Below are 25585 nucleotides of genomic sequence, written 5' to 3' on the forward strand. Positions count from 1 at the left end.
GAGTGAAAAATATGAAAAAATAATTTGGTTCGTTTTGGTTAAGTGTGACTTGGATCATTTCAATGTTCATTGATGTTGAATATGTTGGAATCAAGTGTTGGAGTCAAGTCCCACATCGGAGGAGTCAAGGAGAGAGGAAGAGTTTATAAGGAGATGGACCCATAAACCTAATGCCTTAAGGTTTTGGGTTAAGATGTGGTGTCCAACATCTCTTTGGTGTCTCCTCTCGGCCTTGGCCCATGGGTCCTCGCCGTGACTATCCCCAACAAGTGGTATCAGAGCCGATGGTTCGTGGGACCATGACAGCTCCTTGTGTCGAAAGTCTTCCTAGCAGTGTGGCTAGGAGGCGGGTTCCGTTGGCAGCGAATGGCGGTGCAAGGTGAATAGCTTCCGCAGACGGGAGGACCATGAGTGATGTGGTTGAGGGACTCACACTTGAGGGAGAGATTGTTGGAATCAAGTGTTGGAGTCAAGTCCCACATCGGAGGAGTCAAGGTGAGAGGAAGAGTTTATAAGGAGATGGACCCATAAACCTAATGCCTTAAGGTTTTGGGTTAAGATGTGGTGTCCAACATCTCTTTGGTGTCTCCTCTCGGCCTTGGCCCATGGGTCATCGCCGTGACTATCCCCAACAGAATATGGCCCTAATTGGCCTCTTGTTGTCATGCATGGAAGATGAGTTTACCCGTAACTATATGTGATTATCAAATAAGTAAAAACATAAAAATATGTTCCAGTACTTGGTAAATTGTCCTTATTGCGATCGTGCTGCTCCTATACGGATTTGACTCCTACCCTCTTCGCCACATGCCCTGGAGGGGGCGTCACGACTAAGTAACCCATTGTTCGCAACTGATTTCATCTTGCATTTGACCATGTGTAACTACCTCAAGTCGGTTGTATCCCACACCTGATCGGCTCTTCACCAAAATCGATTGCGTCCAAAATAAACCAACAACCTACCATCGGTCGCTCGTCTCGACCAAGGGCATAATGTGACGTATATCCATCCACCACGTCTCATCCTAATTTAACGAATCTTTGTTCAAAAAGCAAGTGTGGCGCTCAAAGCTCTTTCTACAATAGGTAAACATGTCCCCAGTCCCCACTAATTTGATCAAGTGACATGTAAGTATATCGAATAGTTCCGCTCCGTAGATGAACTCTGTACTCAACTTGACACTCCAAATCTTGGTGCCCTCAAAACTCAACACGTCGGGTCTTGCATCACATAAGGTAGACACTTTTTCTCCATCATCCTTTTCCTGCTTCTCCTCCACGTTTTGACTTCGGTGTTGGAGTTTCCTCACAAGTACCCCACTGGCGTGATTCGACGACGGAGAAGCCCATATTCTCCTTGAGAAGCACCTCTTCAATAGACAGCTCGTTGTTCTCCCTTGTCAATCAACACTTTCCTAAATGATTTGGTCAGACTCGTCCTATCAAATAACCTAAATTTTGGGGCACCTTTATTCTCTTCAAAGAAATGAACAATGTTAATGAAACTTGTTGGATAATTTCTACGGGTCGGGCTCCTCGAAAGCATTTTAGGAGGTAAAGTAAATCATCACATCATTGATTAAGTTGTTTTATTGACTTTTTAAAAGGGTATAGTGACTTACTTTACCCTCTAAAGTGAATCCACTCGCTTATGTATTCGTTACTATATAGTAGTAGTTGGAGAATATATATGATTATTTGTAATTTTTTTGCGCCACCAATATTTTCATGAGTCAATTCTTTTTTACCTAGAAACATTTACATTGTTTGATTACAATTTTGGAAAACCGTTTTCTGTTTTTTAAAATGAAGTATATAGAAACTTATTTGTCACAACTTATTGTCGAAAACATTTCTCATTTTTCAGTCTTAAAAACTAAAATACCAGAATTGTTAAAAGATGCTTTTTGCTACTATTTTTAGTTTTCACATTACAGTTTTTTAATGTTGGAAAAATCTTATTCAAACAATTTTTTTCTTGAAAAACATTTTTCAAAACAATTTTAAAAAACTGTTTTTATACACAGATAACTAAAACCTCAATCAAATAGACTCCAATGGTTTTTTTTATCATTAACAAGACTCACCTAAATACAATGTTTAAGGAGAATCAATTTTTATTAACATATCAAATTTTCATTAAAAATCAAGTTGGCATAGTAGCCAAAGCATCCTCGTACAACAAATAAATCAAACCCGGCAGCCCTTCCTCAACCCAAACCTCATTGGAGAAGGTAGAGGCATTCCGTGCGAGATAACAACCGCATGATTGTTAGAAATGAACAGGCTTGATCGTGATGAAATCACTTTCCTTAAAGTATTTCAAGCACTCTCTGAATTTTGTCTAAAGTTTGGATGCAATAATACCCAGGATAATCAGCCTTGTTTCGAGTTTGCACAAGACTAATGAAAACTCGAAATGAAGCGAAGTGGTTTTCTGGAAAATAAGAGGATATGATTGTTTATTTTGAATTCTGAACATGCACTATATTTATAGGCCAAACAGAACAATATATAAGGTTGCGACTCTTCATAAATTGTGTCTGTTACCAACAGATATGTGTGCCAACTGCCATTTCGTGAACAGTTGCAAAATTCAAATTCAAAAACGAGCAAAATAAACGGACGTTACGGCAACCGCGTTGTCGTTGCCGTCGTTGCGTCGTGCTCTACAAGCCACCACTAGCGCCTCTACGCCCACGCCCACGCCGGTGGCGACACCGGCGAGGGGTGGTGTGAGTGGAACATGTCACATAAAAGTTTGGGACCACCAAACCATGCACATGTGACAATATATCCTCTCTTTGTCCCTTTGTTGAATGGTTGACATTTAATGATATATAAATGCTTTGAAAAGTTGCTCCACTTTCTATGTGGGACTTGTTTCAAGTCCATTCAATGCAAAATCAACACACTTGTTAATTATTACTACTTGAGTAATTATTACAACAATGATTACCATCACGACGAACAAAAGAGAAATCCACGAAATCAAAAAAAAAATTACAAAAACGAAAACAATTCTGAATAATAGTAAATAAATAAGATCCAAGGAGAATGAAATATGAACCACTTAGATTAAACACTATTAGTTGTGAGGATATTTCTTTGAGAGTATAACATTAGTCTGTCTTTCTTTAAAGGGAAAAACCACATGAGTTATTGTTTTGATACATTAAAGTTTAAACCACAAATTACACATTCAATTTCATTTATATATTATTACTGTTTCTGTCGTATTATCCAAGTATTGTTTGGTCTTGGTTAAAAGGTAAGAAGTATATGTATAATTTTCAATTAGAAATGTAGCTTATTAACCTCTAGAAAGAAAATACTTTTTCCTTCGTCTAAATAAATTAAAGCCTTAACACAAAGTAATATTTAAGTTACATTATTTGAGGTTTGAGTTTCACAAAGTAATATTTGTGTTTCATTATTTAAGTTACATTGTATAGTTCCTTTTTTGGATGTAAAACATGAATCAGAAATTCAGAATACTACTTTTCTAGTTCATAGTGAAAGGTTTCTAGACATGCAAAACATAAACTATTATACATTTTTTTTATAGACAAATGTTAGTTGTTAAAAATGTTAGTAAATTAATCACTTATCCGGGTTTGAACCCGGGACCCTTCACCCATCATCTCACCCAATCCTTATGTCCCTAACTCCTTACCATTTGAGATACATTAAACAAATTTAATGACCCCCTTAATCAATAAGTTTGTGGGCATAGTCAACGATTAACTCTCTAAAGTCTAAACTGTTGTATTTAATAAGAGCCATTTTGAAGTCAAAAGAAATGAGGGACCCCCTTACATCACCAAAGATTTTTCTTCATTTTAATTTTTACCTCTTGAACAATTACCAAATTCAATTTCATTTTACCCGTTCTAAGAGAGAAGGGACAACGAGAAGATCTCGTGCCATGTAAAGTTATTTTTTATACGTTTCAGACCATAAAAATTGATGTGAACTCACAAATAATAATATTAATACACTAACCTTCGCCATACTTTTTAATTAACAAATAAGCAAAATCAGTAGGCCACACTCCAACGAATGAATCAACTAAGAATACTTTTTGCATTTACAATTTACCTAAAAAAAATTATAACTTCTTAGTGAGACTGAGTAGGATCTCAGTGATGTGTTTCAACTTTCAACTATTTATGAACCACAATTTTCAACTAATAAAACGATTTTAATAAAACCTAAACGTCGTTATCAAATTTTAAAAGGAAGGATCTTATGCATTTTAGCTGCATCACATTCAAATTCAAATAGAAGAACAATTAAAACCTATTTGAATGAATCTGCGATAGCGAGATAAGTTCACTACTACAAAAAGTACTTTTCACATCGGGCGAAAAGTACTTTTCACATCGGGTATACAACCGATGTAAGCAAAGCTGATGTGGTATGTTCCCACCTTTTCACATCGGGTACACAGCCGATGTGAAAACTACACATTTCACATCGGTTTATGCCGCAACCGATGTTAAAAGTATGTTTAGTAATTTCTTTTTCAAATCTGCACGTGTATTTCACATCGGTGGAATCAAATACCCGATGTGAAAACTACACATTTCACATCGGTTTATGCCGCAACCGATGTGAAAAGTCTGTTTAGTCATTTCTTTTTCAAATCTCCACATGTATTTCACATCGGTGGAATCAAATCCCCGATGTGAAAACTAGACATTGCACATCGGTTTATTCCAAAACCGATGTGAAAAGTCTTTTTTTTTTTAAAAAAAACAAAACCAGTTATGTTTGGAATAAATTAAAAAGTCATACCTAGCACATTTTCCATTCAGAAATAGCTCATATAATTAGCTCATAACTAATTTAACTTTCCAAAGTTTCAGTTATAGAAAGTGAAGTAGCACACACTGTTAACCTAACATAGAAGGAAATGAGAGAAAGTGGATGAATATTATTTTCATTAACTAACCATTCATTAGTACATTGCACTAACTATCTCTCAACCAGTATAACTAGCTCATTCATTACATAATGAATCTGATGAACAAAAACTGCAAGTATAGATAAACACATACCCTTAATTTAGACTTTCTACTAAATACATGCTCCAATCTTTTTCCCCATAACGATCTTTTTCACCACCTACATATGGAAGAATATAAGAATAAAGATGAGGGAGAAATAGAGAACTAAATCAACAAACTTCAGCTTTCTCATTTATTTACATTGATCCATTGCAAACTTAACTTTTCTACATAGATGCAGGTTAAACAATTGAAAATTAAAAACAGGAGTTAAATCAGGATGGCTAAAAGAGAATAAAAAATTGAAAAGCAAGAAGCAGCTAACACTGAAATTGTTAAATGACAGAAAAATGAAAAGCCAAATACAAAATGATGCAGGTAAACAGTTAAGGAGTGAGGGATGTGAATTTCTAAAATGACAATTGAGGCCTGCAACAATAAAAAAACTCAGATCATGCTTTTATGGACATGGATGAGGCTCTGTGAATTTTATGAGCAAACGATGATTATGAAACTTTGGTAATCAGAATTAGCAGCATGAAGGAGTGCTTGTATTTGCAAATAAAAAAAACAAGAGAAAAGATTTGGGTAAATGTGAGACCTCATAAAATAATCTGGCCAGAGACAGTCACCGATGTGGGAGAGGAATCAATATCAATATAGCTAAACGAGTGGCAGTAGAAATAGCTAAACGAATTCCATCAAGTTCAGGTCTAGCGATCACTTAACAACCCAGGCGTGATCTGTATAACAACCAAAATTAGTCTAAGAAGAACTTTGGGGAAGAAAATGGAAAATAAAAATTTATGTTCCTAAGTTACCTGGATAAGAAACCTACGTTTCAAAAAGCCCAAAAGCTAGGTCCAACATGTCATTTTCCTCATCAGTTGGATCTTCCAATTTATTGTATTGTTCTACGTCCTGCACAAAGTTCAATAATTTAACTCTTGTAAGTGGAAGACCGTATTTCAGGAAAAATAAATAAATTAATCTCAAGCAGCAATTTACTGCATATATCACCCATGATGTACCATGACTATAACATGGCAAGTTGAACATGCAAGCGAGCCTTCACGTATTCACTGCATTTATCATATACAGTACAGTAGGAGTGATGTTTAAAACTGAATCATAAAAAAAATTATAACGGTCATCCAGTGTCAATAGATACACTTCCAGCTGCAATAGTACTGATAACATAATTTCTATATAAAGAATGCTAAAATTCATGTATCAACTCTCAATTACCAGTGTCTTTGTGAGCATGATTACGAGAAAAAGCTTGAGCATCTCTCAGGCTTCCTATAATCTCCACATCAATGGGTTCTCCAAAGGTTTCTTTTTAAGCCAACGGGTGAGTATATCACATAAACGCTTGAGTATCTTTCAGGCTTCCTAACAGGCAAGCACAACATACACATTACTCTTCTTAACTTTATCAACAAGTATCAAGTACTATATAGAATCAAATATACAGATACATGTCTCAGAAAAGCATAGGGATGCCTTTACACCAGCCTACCCTTCCAGCAACAAATTCAGAATTTGTTCAGATCATACACATGTTTTCCAGCTAAATGAAACTAACCATGATTCTTAACAGTTCTAGAAATAACTCTCACACACAACTCTTTTCAAATAACCACCACTTTTATCTCTCTTCAAAAAATCATTCTCTAGCTAGGAAAAAAGCAAGGAATTCAAAATGAGCAGTTAAACAAACAAGCAAATTAGAAATTAAGATCACTGAAAATGAATATTACTCGGTCCCCTTCTCACTAACATAAATACCATCAAGAAACTTCCTGATATCCTTGTTCTTAACATGGCATTTATGTAACAAAAACAACAAAATAACCAAAATTAAAATCCAAGCAAGACAAAAATTAGACAACAATAAAGTCAGGCATTAGCATGTATCCATAGAATGAAAAAAAAACTGTACCTGATTGATAAGGGCACATGACCTAGAAACAAGCTCAATGTCATTTCCATCGAAAACCAACTCATCCTTCACCTTCTCAGATCGCACAATGGAAACTCCATCAAGCATATCCACTTTCCTCACCTAATCACACAATGACAAAATCCATAGTTCAATTAATCAACAAGAAAAATCAGACTTGAATTACCCAACTAAACGAACAAACGAATGCAAAATTAAATTACTTGAAAAAAAGCACATTATTGACACAAATGCACAGTTCAAAGTTAATAAAAAAAAAATGATCAGCTCTTAACCAGTTAAACAAACAAGCAAATGAGAAACTAAGATGACTGAAAATGAACATTGTTATCTGACCCATATACCAATCTTAACGGAAATCATCAAAGGAGTTGAACATAGGGTTAGGGTGAACGAAAAGTAGAAAGCTATGGATCTTGATGCCCTTGTTGTGATTAGTGATGCTAGCATTGATGGGAAAATGGGCATAGACGAGCCTCATCTTGTGGGTACCGAACCATGCCTCGATCTTGAGCTTCTTCTTGCCGTTCTCATCGGTGATGAGCTGGAAATCCCCGCGAGGGCCTTCAACCTTGATGCTCACGCCGTCGGGGATGTCCATGGTCTCTGATGAAAAGATCTTCTTCATTCTCTGATGAAAGGATTTCAAACATAAGTCCAAAATGAAACAGCACAGGTACAAATTGAACTATTATGACTCAGCAGTTTTACCCTACACTAAGTTGTCGAATAATTATTGTATTACTATGTATTGCAATCACATGGACATTAAAACACTGAATCGTTCCAATCAACTTCAGCAGGTGCAGCAATGGAAGCCATGGCCTGCAAAATCACCGCATACCCATTACACGCAACACACATAAACAACAAAAGGGAATCGATTTTGCGAGGTGAATGGGAAAAGGGTATTGTTGGATTGAATGAAAGGTACCTTTTGAACGCGAGTGGAATCGAACTGGCGATCCTCGACGCCGTCAGTGAGCTTGTCGAAGGCTTTGCTCTGTTGTTGCATGTCCTTGGAATCCAGCATCATCTCCACTCCTTCTTCTGCTCCCTCCATTCTTCTTCTTCTTCTTCTTCTCTTTCGCTCGCTTCCACCACCACTGTGAACAAGATGCCCTAGCTTCTATAGCCCCAGATCCTCGACGCGGTCAGTGAGCTCTTGACAAACCTCTGAAATTGTTGAGCGAGGGAGAGGCGGTCGACGGCGGAGAGGAGGGAGAAGAGGGGTTTGGATTAGGGCAGCAACCCTCTGAATCAGAACTCGTTCGCGTCATCGGTGCTGGTGTGGCCAACGATCGCGGGCCACTCGAGCGGATTAGGCGAGGATTAGAGGAGGATTCATGAGAAGGCGAGGGCGACGGCGATGGAGAGCTTCAGAGAATCGGTGGTCTGAAAGTGAGGCCGTGGAAGGAAGGAAGGAGAGCTTCAGAGAATTGGTGTTTAGGTCGTGAAAGCAAATTAGGGATTCAGTTTTTGTTTGTGAATTTGTGATATCTTGAAACACTTTTCCCAACGGTTATACTACCACTAATGTTAAATATATTTCATCAAAATTTCTAAAATGACACCGTGTTTAGCTTTCACATCGGTTATTATATTCACCGTTGTAAAAAAGTCTTTATTAATTATTTTCCACATTAGACATATTCCCAACTGATTTGAAAACTATCATAAAAGTTCACTATAATTTCAATATTGCCACTGCGTTATCTTTCACATCAGGTATTTCTTCCACCGTTGTGAAAACCTGATGTGAAAAGTCCATTTTCTAGTAGTGGTTGTTGGGCTTGTGGCGACCATATTAAACACATGTGTACTATGTGAATCATAGATAAAAAAAATTAACCAGTAACAACATAATCTTCATTTCACAAATTAATTAATTTGTTTTTTTTTTTGTTGTTGATAAATAAGTGGCTGCTTTGATCACGAACCACATAAAATTATTGAAGAGATATGAGGATTGAGTTAGTGCAACTAACAGAGATGTTCACGCGTAGTTATCTTAGATAGTTATATATATATATATATATATATATATATATATATATATTTAACTTATTCCTTATAAGAAGGTCTATACTCTCTTTAAAAAAAAAAAAAGGTCTATACTCAAACTTTAACTATGATAAACTTAATACAGTTGTTTTGAATTTTCTTTTGGATATTTTTATATATAACTCAAACAACTTCACTTGGTTCCTTAACCATAAGATTATGAGTTTGATCCTTATTCATGGAAAGGGAAATAACATTGAATTTGGCCGTGGTATAAAACGTTGTGATATGATATCTTTAAAAAAAAGAATATCTATAACACACTTAGGGCTATTTGGAACCGCAATAGAGGTAGTTACGTGGCTGTTTTACCAACCGCTGTAAAATATTTTCTCCACGGGTGGTTTTAGCCGTTTGCCAATCGCTGACAAGGTTGTTTAGCGGCGGTTTAGACTTTGTCGTGTTATGTACTTCCAACCGCCACTAAATTTCTTTTTTTTCTTTCTACATTGAATAGTCTTTGGGCTCGTTTGGCACGCCGTATTAGGCATGATAGTATAAGCTTATACAATACATTATGAGTTTATCCATTGTTTGGTGATGACATTGTATTGTATAAGCTTATCCATCAAAGTCCCCTTATACGTTAAAATGACGTATTATTTAATCCATCATGTGAGTGATGGATAAGGCATGATAAGGTTGTGATGTATAAGTCACCATCACCACCACCCTCTATTGCTGCCAACTTACACCATCATTGGCACCACCACCGCCACCACCCGATCACCGTCGCCGCCACCACCACCACCACCGCCGCCACCCGATCACCGTCACTGCCACCACCACCACCACCATTGCCTCCACCCTCCACCGTCGCCGCCACCACCACCACCACCATTGCCTCCACCCTCCACCGTCGCCGTCACCCGATCACCGTCGCCGCCACCACCACCACCACCATTGCCTCCACCCGATCACCGTCGTCGCCACCACCACCACCACCGCCACCACCCGATCACCGTCGCCGCCACCACCACCACCACCATTGCCTCCACCCTCCACCATCGCTGCCACCTTACTAAGCCGCCACCGCCTTACCACCACCACCACACTCTATCGTCGCCAACACCACAACCACCATCGCTGCCACCACCGCCACCACCCGATCACCACCACCGCCACCACCGGTGTTGCCGCCACCGCCACCACCACCGCCGCCGCCCTACCGCCGCCACCGACACCACAACCACCACCCTATCGCCACCACCACCATAATCGTCGTCACCACTCTATTGCCACCACCGACACCACAACCACCACCCTATCGCCACCACCACCACCATTGCCTCCACCACCGCCTTACCACCACCACCACCACCCTATCATCGCCACCACCATCACTGCCACCACCACCTCCAACCTATCTCCACTGTCACCACCACCGCCACCAACACCAACCTACCACCATTGCCACCACCACCACCAACCTACCACTACTTCCATCACCACCGCCACCACCGTTATAATCATCTCCATATTTGATTTTTATTATATACCATTATTCAATACTTCATTAAACATAAAATTGCATCAATTTAAACGATATGGTAAATTATACAGAGTATGTCCAAACGCTGGATAGTATAAAAAAGTTATCAGGGCTTATACTATCAGGCCTAATACTATCAGGTCTTATACTATCAGGCCTTATACTATACGTCGCACCAAGCGGGCCCTTTATTTTTAAATCTCCTTTTACTTTAATTATATTTGTGATAATCCCCCTAGTCCTAGAAGGTATAGTTTAGAAAATTTTCAGATCCATTTATATATGACACTTAAAAATATATATAAAACATTAAACATTTCTCGAGTAGACACATATTATGTACTCCCTCCGTTCCTATTTATCTGTCCACTTTAAGAAAAATAATTTGTTCCTATTTAACTGTCCATTTAGCATTTCAAGAGAGAATTAAATGATGTTTTTACAACTAATACCCTTATCAGAACAATAAATGAAGAAAGATAAAATGCAATTTAAAGGGTAAAAATGAAAAACAAATACTACTTTTATGAAAACCAACAAAATTAATTGCACTCCTTAATATGTGTGTTTCTTCTCTTCTCGGACAGTTAAATAGGAACGGAGGGAGTATAAGGCATATCTAACCTAACCTCATAGTGCATATGGGCCTTCATCGATTAGATGCATCAGGGATAGATCTAAATCTAAGGGTGATAGAGGTGGGCCTTAAACACACTGATCCATCCGTACACCCCTTAAATTTTTGTTTAATATTATAAGAATTAATCAACAAATATACTCACACATATATATTATGAAAATCTAATTAAATCAAATTATATAACATAAATTTGCTTATAATATTCTTATAGTGTTAAATTTTTTATTGTTACATGTAACAAAATGTACTTTATGCCTTTTTCTTAAATTTAATTGAACATTTTTTCTAATATTGAAATTAAATGATCACTCAATATGTTACAATAGTAATTAACTGTTCAATGTAGGTCAATCCCCACTATTTCAAATTACAAAATTTTGTTTTATTTTGCAATTGTACATTTACAAAAAACATGATATTTAATTTTTCACGGCACACGTGCTACTTCTAAGAGACATAACAAGCGTGTTTGAAAAATCATCCACATGGATTATGATGTCTGTTGAATGGAAAGATATGTTTTTCAATGTAGTAAATGTGACTTGGCAGAGGTTGGCGGTTCCATAAAGATAAATACATGTAATTATACACGTGTGAGTTAAATTAAGCACGTGTTATGTGTTATTTAGATTCAGTTAGAGGTAGTTAGTGTTTAGTTACAATTAGTTACAGAGTTTGTTAGTGGTTTAGAGAGTTTGTTAGAGTTTTCTTTTGCTCTCAGCTTCTGTATATAAAGAACTTTGATCAATGAATAGAATCACCGTTTCAGAAATTAACAAATCACTTTCTATATGGTATCAGATTAAGCTACACGCTTTCTTCCGCACTCTCTTCCTCGTTTCCACATCGATCTTGTGATCGATTGGAATCGATTTTGCCTCTTTTCTCTCTGATTTAGTCTCTGCATCTTCTCTTCGATGCCTTCATCCATGGATGATTTCTCAGATCCATACTTTCTGCATCATTCTGATGGCCCAGGCTTGGTTCTGGTTTCACAACCATTGACCGGTTCAAACTACAACACCTGGAGTCGATCTATGCTTGTTGCTCTCTCGGTGAAGAACAAGGTTTCCTTCATCAATGGATCGTTGCCCTGTCCTGCTGCTTCCGATCCTAACTACCGTGCTTGGAATCGCGGTAACAATGTTGTGATTTCTTGGATCTTCAATTCTGTTTCCAAAGAAATCGCTGCCAGTATCATGTACTCTGGTACAGCACTGGAGATTTGGCAGGATTTGCGCGAGCGTTTTGCACAGAAAAATGGCCCGCGTGTGTTTCAGCTTCGCCGAGAATTGATGAGTCTTCATCAAGGATCTGATTCGGTGAGCGTTTACTACACGAAATTGAAGACGATTTAGGATGAATTGCTCATATACAAGCCAGTCGTGAATTGCATTTGTGGAGCGATTCAACCGTTGCTGGTTCATTCTGAAACCAAGCATGTCATGAATTTCTTGATGGGATTGAACGATTCCTTCTCCCAGGTTCGTGGAAGTCTGCTGCTTATGGATCCTATTCCACCGATCAACAAGGTTTTCTCCCTTGTTATCCAGGAGGAGAAACAGCGAGAGGTCGGTGCTGGCAATGGCGTCTCTGAACATTCTTCCCAGGCTTTTGCTGCAGCTAGCTCACAGGGAGGCTCTCGTTCTTCCGATTCCGCCGATAAAGCCAAGAACTCCAAGAAGGATCGTCCAATATGTTCTCACTGTGGAATTCCTGGCCACACAGCTGCAAAGTGCTTCAAATTACATGGTTATCCACCAGGAATGAAGCCAAAATCCAGCAAGTCTCAAACTACTGCAGTTGCTGGCCAAGCTTCTGGAAATTTCCAGCAATCATCTGAAGGCCAGAATGTTGTCACAACCTTATCTCCTTATCAGTGTACTCAATTGATTCAGTTGCTTACACATCAACTTACCACAACTTCTCAGCCCTCAAAAGATGTTCCTGAATCCTCATGCACCAAATCAGGTATTATCTTGACCAATTCTATCTCTATGATGCATCCTAGGCTAAGAAATTTGTGGATAGTTGATTCTGGCGCCACACATCATATTTGCTATGATCACTCTTTGTTTTCCAAGTATGAATATGTACAATCAGCCACTATAACATTACCAAACAAAGCACATGTTTCAGTTCAAGGCATTGACACTGTGCATTTATCCCCAAATCTTGTGCTGCATAATGTTTTTCATGTCCCTTGCTTCCAATACAACTTGTTATCTGCATCAGCTTTGTTTAAAACTTATTCAAACTACAAGATTATTTTGTTGAAACAGTTTCTTGTTGTACAGGGCAACCTCACTTTGAGGATGATTGGGAATGCTAATTCTCAAAATGGCTTGTATTACTTAGATACTAGGACTTTGGATAAGATGTCACACTTGAATTCTGTTTTCCCTTTTACTTCTGTTGTAACTAGTATAGATACTAGTTCTGTTTTCCCTTCATGTACAAAGGTAGCCAAATGTCTATGGCACTATAGACTAGGCCATTTATCTTTTCAGTATCATGATATGTTGCCTACAACTTGTAAGATACCTGTTTCTCTTTCACATGAAATAAAATCTTGTCCTATTTGTCCATTGGCAAAGCAACATAGGTTAGCTTTTCCATCTAGTCAACATATTTCAAAGAGCATTTTTGATCTTTTGCATATTGATGTGTGGGGCCCTTATAAGACTGTTACACATACTGGACACAAATATTTCTTAACTTTAGTTGATGATCATAGTCGATATACTTGGGTTGTTCTCATGAAGAACAAATCAGAGGCACCACAAATCATTAAGCATTTTTTTCAGTTTGTTAAAACACAATTTAACATAACTGTTAAGGCAATTCGTACTGACAATGCCAAAGAGCTTCCCTTGTCTTCTTTCCTAAGTGAAATGGGGGCACAACATCAATTCTCTTGTGTAGAAACACCACAACAAAATTCTGTTGTGGAACGGAAGCATCAGCACTTGCTTAATGTCACTAGAAGTCTTCTCTTCCAGTCACGGGTTCCTATCCGGTTCTGAGGTGAATGCTTGCAAACTGCATGTTTTCTCATCAATAGAATTCCTACTGCTATCTTGCAAAAGGAGACACCATATTACAGGATGTATCACAACCATCCTTTTTATGAATCCTTGAGGGTATTTGGTTGTTTGTGCTACGTTTCTACATTACCCTCCACCCGGGACAAGCTCACTCCTCGTGCAAAGGCAGCAGTGTTCATGGGATATCCACAAGGTTATAAAGGGTACAAGGTGTATGATCTTGAGTCCAGAACCATGGTGATATCCATTGTTCCATTGCCTCCTCACAAGCATTCGATTGGGTATAAGTGGGTGTATAGAATCAAGTATAAATCTGATGGCACCATAGAGAGATACAAAGCTCGTTTGGTGGCAAAGGGTTTTACACAACAGGCTGGTCTTGATTATATTGAAACATCTCACCAGTAGCAAAGCTAACAACAGTGAGATTGTTACTCAGCTTGGCAGCAATTCGAGGCTGGACTCTTGCTCAGTTAGATATTAACAATGCTTTTTGGCACTTTACTAGAGGAAATCTATATGGATTTGCCCCTTGGTTATCATATTCAGAGGTCCACAATTAAGGGGGAGCAGGCAGCATCCAAGACAAAGCTAGTTTGTAAACTTCACAAGTCCATTTATGGCTTGAAACAAGCTTCTAGGCAATGGTTTACAACATTTGCAAATGTCTTACTTCAAATTGGTTTCTCTCAATCTAAGTCTGATTATTCTCTTTTCACCAAAGGCACTGGATCCTCTTTTATTGCCCTCTTAGTGTATGTTGATAATATCATCATTGCTAGTGCAAACACTTCTCTGATCTCATCACTAAAGAAGGCTCTTCAAGACAGTTTCAAGCTTAAGGATCTGGGCACTCTTCACTATTTTCTTGGCTTGGAAATCACAAGATCCAAAAAGGGCATTTTTCTGAATCAAAGGAAATACACTCTGTCTTTACTAGAAGACACTGGTTTTCTGGGATCCCAACCTACGACACTTCCAATGCAACCTCACCTCAAGTTGAATTCCACAGATGGAGATCTTTTGCCTGATATTACTCAGTATCGGAGACTTGTTGGTAGGCTGCTCTACTTGACTTTGTCACGTCCTGATATCACCTTTTGTGTTCATAAGCTTAGCCAATTCTTATCCAAGCCAAGAACACCACACCTTGATGTAGTACATTACTTTCTGCGGTACCTGAAGGGCACACTAGGCCAAGGCATTTTCTTATCTTCCACATCTTCATTGAAGCTTCATGCTTTTTCTGACGCTGACTGGGCCACTTGTCTCGACACACGCTGCTCCACAACAGGATACTATGTTTTTCTTGGTGATTCCCTTGTGTCCTGGAAATCTAAAAAACAGGGTACCGTGAGTAAATCCTCAGCTGAATCTGAGTATCGCGCTTTGGCAGCAGTAGCATCTGAACTTACCTGGTTGCATTACTTGCTGAATGATTTTCAAGTCCAAACTGGTTCTACTGCTGTCTATTGCGACAATCTAGCTGCTATTCATATAGCTTCTAACCCTCAATTTCATGAACGCACAAAGCACATCGAACTCGATTGCCATTTTGTCAGAGAACAGGTTGAAGCGGGCCTATTACGACTGGTTTCAGTTCGCACTCACCAACAACTCGCGGACATTTTCACTAAGGCTCTGCCATTACCCTCTTTTAGAAGTATATTAGGCAAGATGGGAATTCTCAATATTTACATTCCATCTTGAGGGGGAGTAATACATGTAATTATACACGTGTGAGTTAAATTAAGCACGTGTTATGTGTTATTTAGATTCAGTTAGAGGTAGTTAGTGTTTAGTTACAATTAGTTACAGAGTTTGTTAGTGGTTTAGAGAGTTTGTTAGAGTTTTCTTATGCTCTCAGCTTCTGTATATAAAGAACTTTGATCAATGAATAGAATCACTGTTTCAGAAATTAACAAATCACTTTCTATAACGTATGTTCACGTTTCTCCAACATTAACACAGACAAATACACTCAATTGTAAGTTGAACATGATTACTTCTTATACTTTTTTTCGTTTAGCCTTATGCCATTTATAGACAAAAAATAAATCCAAAGCATGTGAACGCCCTCAGGTGAATGCATAGAAATCGTGATATCTCCATGTTTTCCACAACAATTAAACAACCACAAGCTTTCAAGAGACCTAACGCAAGCGTGTTCGAAAAATCATCTTCATGCATTATGAGGCGTGTTGAATGGAAAAATATACTTCAATGCAGTAAACGTGACTCAACAGAGGTTGGTGGTTCCATAAAGATAAATCATAAATGTATGTTTATGTTTCTCCAACGTTAACACAGACAAACACACAATTGTAAGTTGTGAAATGATTATTACTTCTTATAGTTTTTTGTTCAACATGATGCCATTTATGGACAGAAAATAAAGCTAAAGTATGTGAACTCCCTGAGGGAAATGCATAGAAATTATGATATCTCCACTTGCTTTGCGCAACAATTAAACAACCCTAGGCGTTCAAGATAACGTTTTCTTTATATCTCCACTTGTTTTGTGTGCTTTGCCAATTGCCATAATGATTTATAGTGTCACGGGTTGAGGGAGCGAGAAAAGAATCCTACCGAGAGAAGGAGGGAGTATTATCATTTATTCAATCCCAATCATCAAATACTTTAATATTATATCAATGGTAAAAATTATTTTGCACACATGCACCATTTAAAAGTTAGTGCATTGTAGCCACCCCTTTCAACAGGAAAAAGAAAAAACAAATAAGCTAGGACATTTTTTTTTTTGGTCAAATGTTCATAGTTCATTCATAACCCAAGGGTTGCCTAACGACACTTACAACATGCGAGAATAAATCTCAATGAGTGATATCGCAATGCAAAACATGAGCAATTTAAGTACAAGAAGCATGCACACTCAAACATAAAGCTGAAACATCCAGCATAAAACATGATGTAAAACCCTAAGGGTCATTCAAAAGTCCCTAAACCCCAAAATACCAAAGATCCTGATTGACTTCTGAGCGGAGAAGTATCAATCTTCAGTTTTAACCGGCGCTCCCCAAACACAACTCACTCGGCTCTGCCGTAGTTGCAAACAGTCCGCTATCGGGAAAGCCCAAGAACGGCTTCAGCGACACCAACAGGGGGACAATCCAGCATCTCTGAGAAGTGAGGGGATAATAGGGAAGCTTTTGTAGATCTGGAACATGGAGTTGAAGGAGCCAACAACAAGAGTGTGAAAACAGCAAGCCAACCAGTGGAGTAAAGGAAGAGCACGCAGAGGACGACCCAAACCCTACTTCCACTTCCTCTTCAAAACAAAACAAAACCAAAGCTTTCACCTTTCAACCCAAGCTTTCACCTTACTGCCCAGATCTCTGCCTGAAAAAACGAAGAAGAGGATGGCCTCAGATCTGGGTTGCGGCGGCAGCCTGTGTTGCAGTGGCTCTTACGGCATCTGAGACATTGAGGTGGTGGTCGAACCTTCTCAGCACTGGATCTGCAGCAAGGCAAACGTTGGCAGATGGAGGTGGGAGAGGCGGCCAAGGTGGAGGGAGGGATGGCAAGGGCGGATGCTATGGTGGCCAAGAGGATCCAAACAAAAACTAAGCAAAAACCCACTTATTTGGGTAAGCAAATCCACCTAATGTGGAGAAACACCCACCTGTTGTGGGAGAAAGACCTACCTAAAGCAGGAAAAGAGCCTCCCTAGAGGAGGAGAAGCCCCCCAAAAGGGGAGGAGCCCCCAAAGGGGAGAAACGGCGCACTGTTCAGTTGCAAACCCTAGCAGACAATTGCACGATCAAGATGACGGCTTGTCTTATAGCTAGGACATTTCAGTAAGTAGTTAGTGCAGATTTTTTTGGGTCAGTAAGTAGTTAGTGCGCTTAAAAGGAGTTGTTGGCCACAAATAATTGTTTTGGGTCGGAGGTCCTACAGGCTATAAGCAGTTGAATGAGCCCATTTCTTTTTTCAGGCTGGTCAGGTTATTGCAGAACCCATTCTTTTATTACACTTTATTGACCAACAAAAATAGTTAACTAAAACAATATGAGTATTGACAAAAAAAAAACAATATGAGAAATCCTTATTGTCACCAAAGCTTCAAGGGAAGAAATGCAAGAAAGATAGTCTGCCATATATTGTACTTGGTTTTTTAATATATTTATTACCTTCCATGTTTGTTACCAAATTCATTTATTGGACCACATCTCTTTTGTGAGGATTCTTGCATTCGTTCGTACTAAATATAATTACTGTTCCGGTCTGGAACTATCAAGCAAGGGCTAAACAGTTTGAGAGCGATAGAAAACTGACAAAATGAGAAAATGTGTGAAAAGTTAGATCCCCCACTGCTTGGGTGGTGTCTGATATTTATAGCTTGATTCTGACCCGCTTGGGATCATGGGTCGCCCGGCCCATTATACGTACAAGTATTGCAAAGCCCACAATATTACAAAGTTGGTACGCCCATATCAGCAATGCATATTTCCTAAGTTCTCGATGCTTATAGAAATAATGCGCCCTATAAGCCCATACCAGTACACAAGACACCAAGTCTTAAAAGCTTTAAGACGAAGTGTGTCTTCTTTTCGAGCCCACAAGTAATCAACTCACCCAACACTATACAAAGACTAACAAGTAATTGATACGCCCAAAAATGTGCAAATAAAATAATGGGCGCACAGGCTCCAAAATCAAATAAAAATTCAAAGACATAAAAGCTAAGTAGTCATTCCTTTGTCATTTCAACTTCTGTTGTTGCTTCTTAATCTTTGTGTAGCGCGTGCAAGTTGACTCCAGTTGTCCCTTCACAGCCTCAAAATTCACGTGTGTAGTAGGTTGTACCATTTGTAAAAACGATATTGTTAGCCCAACAATCTCATCATTTCTCTATCAACTATTCTCTGAATTCATAAGGTTTTAACACTTGAACTTAATCAAGATTCCACCAAGAAAGTTAATGTCAATTAATTTCTTGGCATTATGCTCGTTTTTGATCGATGATCTAACAAGGCTTTTGCTCGCTTGGAGACTTTGTGCTTGAATTGGGTAAGCTTAAACCAATCAAGGTTGTACTTATGAATCCGTGGTCAGATGCTCTAGTTTTAAGAGTCTTACTCTTATCTCAATTGTCTGGCATCGCCCAATTGATAGACCTAAGTTGGAGAAATGAAGAACATGCTTGTTCAAGCAATGTTTTAAGAATTATGCCTCATTAAAAACTCTCCCGCCCGGGTAGAGAAAAGAATGCATAATGTTGTATTATTTGACTGTTTTTAGTCAACTCATCACCTGCCAACTCATCACCTTGTTAGTCTAAGATAAAATATAATATAACACATTGACGATATCAAAACTAGTTGCTCTCCGCCCAATGTTTTAATTTCCACGCCAAAGTAAGAAAAACTAATCTTCATCTCCTTTTATTTGTCTTTAAAAATTGCAATAACAAAATAATATCTTGTAAAACTTAATACTTGCCAGAAGAATAAAACGTCCAAGACTTGCACTCACTTGCACTCTTTCAAAGAAGAATTTCGACACAAGAGCAACTCAAGAATATGTATACAAACATCATGTGTGTCACAAACTCATCATGTAAATGTAACTCGAGAAAAAGAACATGTTTTAAGTACAGATGTTTCAAAAACGTTACTAAATATACTTCATTCTTTTCAAGATGAACATATAGGCTTTCTTAAAGTTTGTCAACTGACCTTGGAAAATAACAAATGATTCACTTTCAAAAAACACTAAGCACGAATACGAAATGCCAGAATCACTTGTAGTTAAAATCATTGATGAAAAGATCCAGTTTCAAATAAATCCTCACATCGCATAGTAGTGGAATCATATTTAAACAGTGTTAAATCAGTTTAACAACTAATAGCACAAACAGCCCCAAAAGGCCAAGATTATGAATAAACAGATAACATGAGTGAGTTTAAAGGGTACCACTTTCAAAAGTCACCGGCACAGATGTCATATCTTTTCGCCCCTTTGAGACTTGGTCAGGGCGGTCCAATTTGCATCGCCCTACTCGCAATGAAACAACATCTCATTGTGGCATTTGATCAAACACTTTGTGTGCAATGTTGAAATCTGCAATTTTCACAAAACAAATGACAATAGCGGGTGAAAATTTGCTAGCCAGAAGAGAGCATCGACTCCATGGAAATGTGCAAAGAAACTTTTAAAAGGAAAAAGAGTCAGAGATAGGGATCAAAGAAATCGAATGGCTTGAAGAGTCATCCTTCAGATGTGGCGGGAATGAGCGGTTGCAACTCCAAAGTGGCGGTTGAGACAAAATGACATTGACGGTTGATATTGAGTGGACGGCTTCAACCCAAAAGTTGGGGCTTCGGCGGTTTGTATTGCATATCCTGTCATCAAGCATCAAATTTCACCCACGTCTGGGCTTTCTCCCCGCCGTTGAAGATCGCGCCACCACGAATTTCTGTTCTCCTCTTCGTCTCCTTCCCTTTTCCCTCAAATTGTTTCCTTATGTTGAATTTTTGGTTTGATGTCACCAGTTTCGTTCGCCCTCCTCTTTGATTTCAAAGAATTATTTCCTTTTGAAACTGACATTTTGACAGAGATTTATTGCATCGTTTCTCCTTCAATTTTGTTCGCCCTCCACTCTTAGAAGTAGAAATCCCATAGCCTCTTGTTCGTGGTAGTGGGGATTTGTTTTACAGAAGCCCCACGGTAGGCGCCAATGTTCCGGTCTGGAACTATCAAGCAAGGGCTAAACAGTTTGAGAGCGATAGAAAACTGACAAAATGAGAAAATGTGTGAAAAGTTAGATCCCCCACCGCTTGGGTGGTGTCTGATATTTATAGCTTGGTTCTGATCCGCTTGGGATCATGGGTCGCCCGACCCATTATATGTACAATTATTGCAAAACCCACAATATTACAAAGTTGGTACGCTCATATCAGCAATGCATATTTCCTAAGTTCTCGACACTTATAGAATTAATGCGCCCTATAAGCCCATACCAGTACAATTACAAATGGGTAGAGTAGTAACGAAAAATTGGTAAACATCAAAACAATATATTTCACTATTAGATATTTACATTTGTGACAGTTGATAGCCGCTACAAAATGTATTGGCAATTAAAAACCGGCATAGTAATGAAATGTTCCACAATGGTCAGCACTATTTTAATGTTTGAGTATCAAAACTCGAGTAAAAAATATAGTTTCATGTTCTTTCAAGGTTGGAAATCACATGATTACTTGAACGGTTGTTTCCATGTAAATTTATAAATATGTTAATTAATGTGTTTAGTATTTTTAGAAACTAATGTATAAGATTCTCATCATCTTCCATTAGAATCAAATGAAGGAAATGATAACGGTTATAAGAATAACTTATACTCGAGAGTCATAGTATCAATGTTGCGAATATTTCTTCAATTATGATTCATTCACATTTCATTTCAATTTTATTTTGGATCTATTTTTCACTTATTTTTCAATTATATCAATCATCACATCTTGTACTTTTTCACCATTTTTTTCTTATCTCTCTTTAATTTCTCTCCACCTCATTATTCACATTTATAAGAGGGTGTGAATGAAATTTAACTCATATTCACTCCAACCCTCTATATCCTTGGGAACATGTTTTGAAACTTGAAACAAATGTTATATTGTGGTGTAAAAATTTCATCCCTCTTCCTCTCCTCCCTCCCTCCGCATGGACTAGAAAAAAGAAATAGACAATACTAAGATTTCCATTATGTCAAAAACCATGCTCATAGCTAGAAACCCCTGTTTACAATGTTGAACAACAAAAGACAGAGAAAAAAGTGACTCTGAAAACCTGGAAAAAGGACGCATATATGTTACACGGGGCTAGAAGTCTTAGCTTGAAAATTGAAACATGGGAAGATCTCTATTTGGTCTAGCATATATATATGAGAGCTAGATTTGCCACCCCAACCATTAGATTTCACACCCCTAATTTTCGGATTTTCAAGTTCCGAATTATTTCAGAATCTTAGATTCCGAAATTAATTCGTGATTTTTAGTTCAAAATACATCTAACACCACACTTTTGAGTAAAAAACCACACTTTTGAGTAAAAAAGTGCTTCGGAAACCTTATTTCCGAAATATTTCGGAAACTGAGTTTCCGTAAGTGGGGTGACATTTCTAATGGTTGGGGTGCCAAATCTAATGATCCATATTCTATGGGACAGGGTAGGACTTGTTATGGCACATGCACTTGTAAGCCATTGGACATGACTCAGCCTCTGCAATGGATGCACAAACGAAGCTGACCATCACCAACCTGCACGGCGAGCATGACCCACACGCATGAGAACAATCCGGCAACCTTGACCCTGCTACTTGCATTGTGTCGGGTCCTTTTCTATGTTTTGTTGGGACTTTTCCTCCCCAATGCACCCTTTGTCCGCCATGTCCTCCTGATTAACATGAAAAAATTACCACAGCCTCATTAACATGTTAATTAAATTAATACATCACTTTGAACCAAAAAAACACGATTCACTAGTTAAAAGATTTTCTGCAAATCAATTTTAAAGCATAAGCGGCATATTGTAAATAATATGTGTTCAATGTAATGTTAGTTGTAGTTTCAAAAAAAAATTGTTAGTTGTAAAAAAATGGTTAATGGATAATTTTAGATAGATGTAATTGAAATTCAAATTTAGTTAAGTTGGCAATTTTGCAAACTAACTTTAATTTCACGGATTTGTATGCACTCAACAGAGAAACAAGTTTGAGGTTGGAAACGTACGTTGCATTAAGACAAAAGTGCTTTTACGCTAGAAGTAAGTTTTCCCAAACACGGTATTAAGGGTATGTTTGGGTTATAGTTGAAATGAAAGTAAAAACACATATAATTAAGTTCCATTCACTAAAAGCACATTTAATCCATCGAAAACTCTGTTTTTCTGGATTGAAATTTGTATGAACGGATGAAAATGTTAAAACAAACACACACTAAGTTGTAAGTAATGGAGACTTACGTGAGTGTGAGTGGCTTATGTGCCTTGCGGAGATGATTAGTGAAGTGTAGAGTAAAAGAAGAACCACTGCAGCATACACAGAACTCCTTCTCATTATTGCTTATCTCGCAATTTACTGATGATCAACTTTTCTGAGATATAGGTAGTCGTAGTTCTTAATGTATCTGAGAAGTATAAATTAAGAGATGCACTTGAGTGGTGAATGATGAAGGAAGGAGATAGACGTATATATATGTACACAAGAAGGGGCGTGGAAAAAAAAGAGAAATGATGGAATTGAAGCAGTTCACAGGCAAGGCAAGGGGAGAGTGTGATATGAGGTTGTCACATGAAAGAGGGAGTGGTTCATGCTTAGTCACAGGATTGCTTGAGCTTTTGTTGTTGTTCCATGCAATGCAAGAAGAGAGAGAGAAGCAGTAAGAATTTAAAACGGAGGAGTTAAAAGTGCTTCTTTTACGTGAGTGTTGCCTTAGGTGGCATAAATGTAGCTACATTTTGCGATTTGATTAAGGAAAGAAAGAAAGAAAGTTCATGTGCCATTGAGTTCGCCTAATAAATTGGGTGCCCCAGGGTTTGATGTGACTGCCATCAATGCCTTCTCTATATTTATCCTCTTAGTAAAGTTTTTATTTTTATTTTTATTAGAAGAGAGGTAGTAGTTGGAAAATATATGTATGATATGGTTTATTTATTCAGATACTTTTCCAAGTCCATCAATTTATACACGAGCGATGCTTAAATGAGCGCAATACCATCACGTAAAAGTTGGTAAGTTTTAGAATCTTATATATTTGAATATAGGTAAATTTTGTGGTACCTCAAATTTTTTTTTTGGGTGTGGTACCCGTATTAAATAATTTAATAGATTATTATCATACTATTTAATGTAAATAATACATATTTAGATTTTACTTTACTTATCAATTAATTTTATCTCATGAAATTTATTTTTTAATGAAAAATGAATGATTGGTGGAAACGAATGATCGTGATAAAGATGCGCGTAAAATGACTATGGTTGATAGATGAACAAAATATGACTCGGAAATCTCATGTCCTTAAGAATGAAACGTTGTATTACTACGATAGAACAAAATTAAAATTTTAACGGTACATGAGTCTTTTTTATCAAACCAACTCATTTTGAGTACCACACCGATACCTTAATCTGGCTTAAGGTACCACAGCAAGCTCCTTGAATACATGGTTCTCTAAATCTCATAAGACTTATCAACGCTTTGTTAGACTGCTCCTCCGATCCTCCAGATTGAAATGACTCCATCTTCTTGTATTTCAGCAACAAGGTGGATATATGAAAGATACTCCAACGTTCAAGTCAGCAAAGTTCAGAGAGAAATAAATAATAGGCTTAAATAAGTTTTTGGTCCCTAACCTTTACTAAATGCTTGGTTTTCGTCCCTCGCCGGAGCAAAAGTGATCGAGTTTTAGTCTCTAACCTTTGTCAAAATGTTTGATTTTGGTCCCTCCGGAGCTCTGGGTCAACGCCGGAGCTCCGGTGGCCCATGTGGCATGGCCACGTGGGATTAATGAGGTGATGTGAAATTTTTTTCCTTTTCATTTAAAATATTAAAAAAACATCTCATTTAAGGTTAGAAGGAACTATAAGGTTAGAAGGAACTATATACTTGAGATGTGTCCCCTTATAAAATGTGTTTATGCACTTAGCGTATAATATCAAACTTTGAATGAATATTCCATGATATTATAGATATATCAAGATATGACAGATTCTATCAGAATTATAATATATCACCTTGATTAATTAGAGTCTTTATTCTCATGTACGTGAGATATTGTCGATATTAGACCAAAGTACACTAAATCTATCATTTTATTTTGTAACAATTTATCCTTAGCCCGAGTATCCAAGACATTAGTTAGAGTGTCAAGATCTGACATAGTGTTCGATCCACGATAATGAGATGTAATTAAGGCTTGTCCCATGCGGTATACTTGTGATCCGGGATGAGACTAAAAGCTTCACGAGTTGAATTCGTACAAGCATAACATGTTATCTTTTGTATCGACAACTTGTCTCAGGTTCCCCGAAATGGGAATAGATGTATCTCATCACAATTTCACCGTTGATTGAGGGAAAGTGTGACTTTTGGATTAGGGAGATTGATTCAATGAGATTCTCTAAAGGTGGCGCAATGATGGGACACAGGGTGTGGAAGGTAGTTTGTGCCCTCATTTGGGAGGTGAGAGATCACATTTTCCCTGGTTCGTTGACTCCAAATTGGGAACTTATGCGTCATTTCTCCTTCTTTAATTTCTATTGCTGGCATCATGCCAAGCTTCTTCACTTATTGACTTTAAATTCAGAGCGCCTAAATCACTTCTGGTTGAGATCTT

At 37.9% G+C, this 25585-nt stretch overlaps 4 protein-coding genes across 4 annotated transcripts; 2 read left to right on the forward strand and 2 right to left on the reverse strand.

Annotated features, from left to right (window-relative positions):
• Window positions 1-6771: 6771 nt before the first annotated feature.
• LOC130744904 (60S ribosomal protein L9-like) lies at window positions 6772-7606 on the reverse strand. Its single transcript, XM_057597064.1, has 3 exons — window positions 7373-7606; window positions 6958-7080; window positions 6772-6831 (listed from the first exon to the last, which is right to left on the reverse strand). Exons 1-3 carry the CDS (start codon window positions 7604-7606, stop codon window positions 6772-6774), a joined length of 417 nt encoding a protein of 138 aa, XP_057453047.1.
• A 4171-nt stretch (window positions 7607-11777) lies between these two features.
• On the forward strand, window positions 11778-16115 carry LOC130746772 (uncharacterized). Its single transcript, XM_057599496.1, has 2 exons — window positions 11778-13145; window positions 13472-16115. The coding sequence occupies exons 1-2, from the start codon at window positions 12620-12622 to the stop codon at window positions 13504-13506; spliced, it is 561 nt and encodes a 186-aa protein (XP_057455479.1). The 5' UTR covers window positions 11778-12619; the 3' UTR covers window positions 13507-16115.
• LOC130744905 (uncharacterized mitochondrial protein AtMg00810-like) lies at window positions 14708-15931 on the forward strand. The gene has a single exon (XM_057597065.1). The coding sequence runs from the start codon at window positions 14708-14710 to the stop codon at window positions 15929-15931; it is 1224 nt and encodes a 407-aa protein (XP_057453048.1).
• Window positions 16116-21953: 5838 nt separating the features above from the next.
• Window positions 21954-23425, reverse strand: LOC130742894 (protein EPIDERMAL PATTERNING FACTOR 1). Its single transcript, XM_057594993.1, has 2 exons — window positions 23210-23425; window positions 21954-22642 (listed from the first exon to the last, which is right to left on the reverse strand). The coding sequence occupies exons 1-2, from the start codon at window positions 23301-23303 to the stop codon at window positions 22404-22406; spliced, it is 333 nt and encodes a 110-aa protein (XP_057450976.1). The 5' UTR covers window positions 23304-23425; the 3' UTR covers window positions 21954-22403.
• Window positions 23426-25585: the final 2160 nt, after the last annotated feature.

Source organism: Lotus japonicus, chromosome 3, assembly GCF_012489685.1.
Source record: "Lotus japonicus ecotype B-129 chromosome 3, LjGifu_v1.2".
NCBI lineage: Eukaryota > Viridiplantae > Streptophyta > Magnoliopsida > Fabales > Fabaceae > Lotus > Lotus japonicus.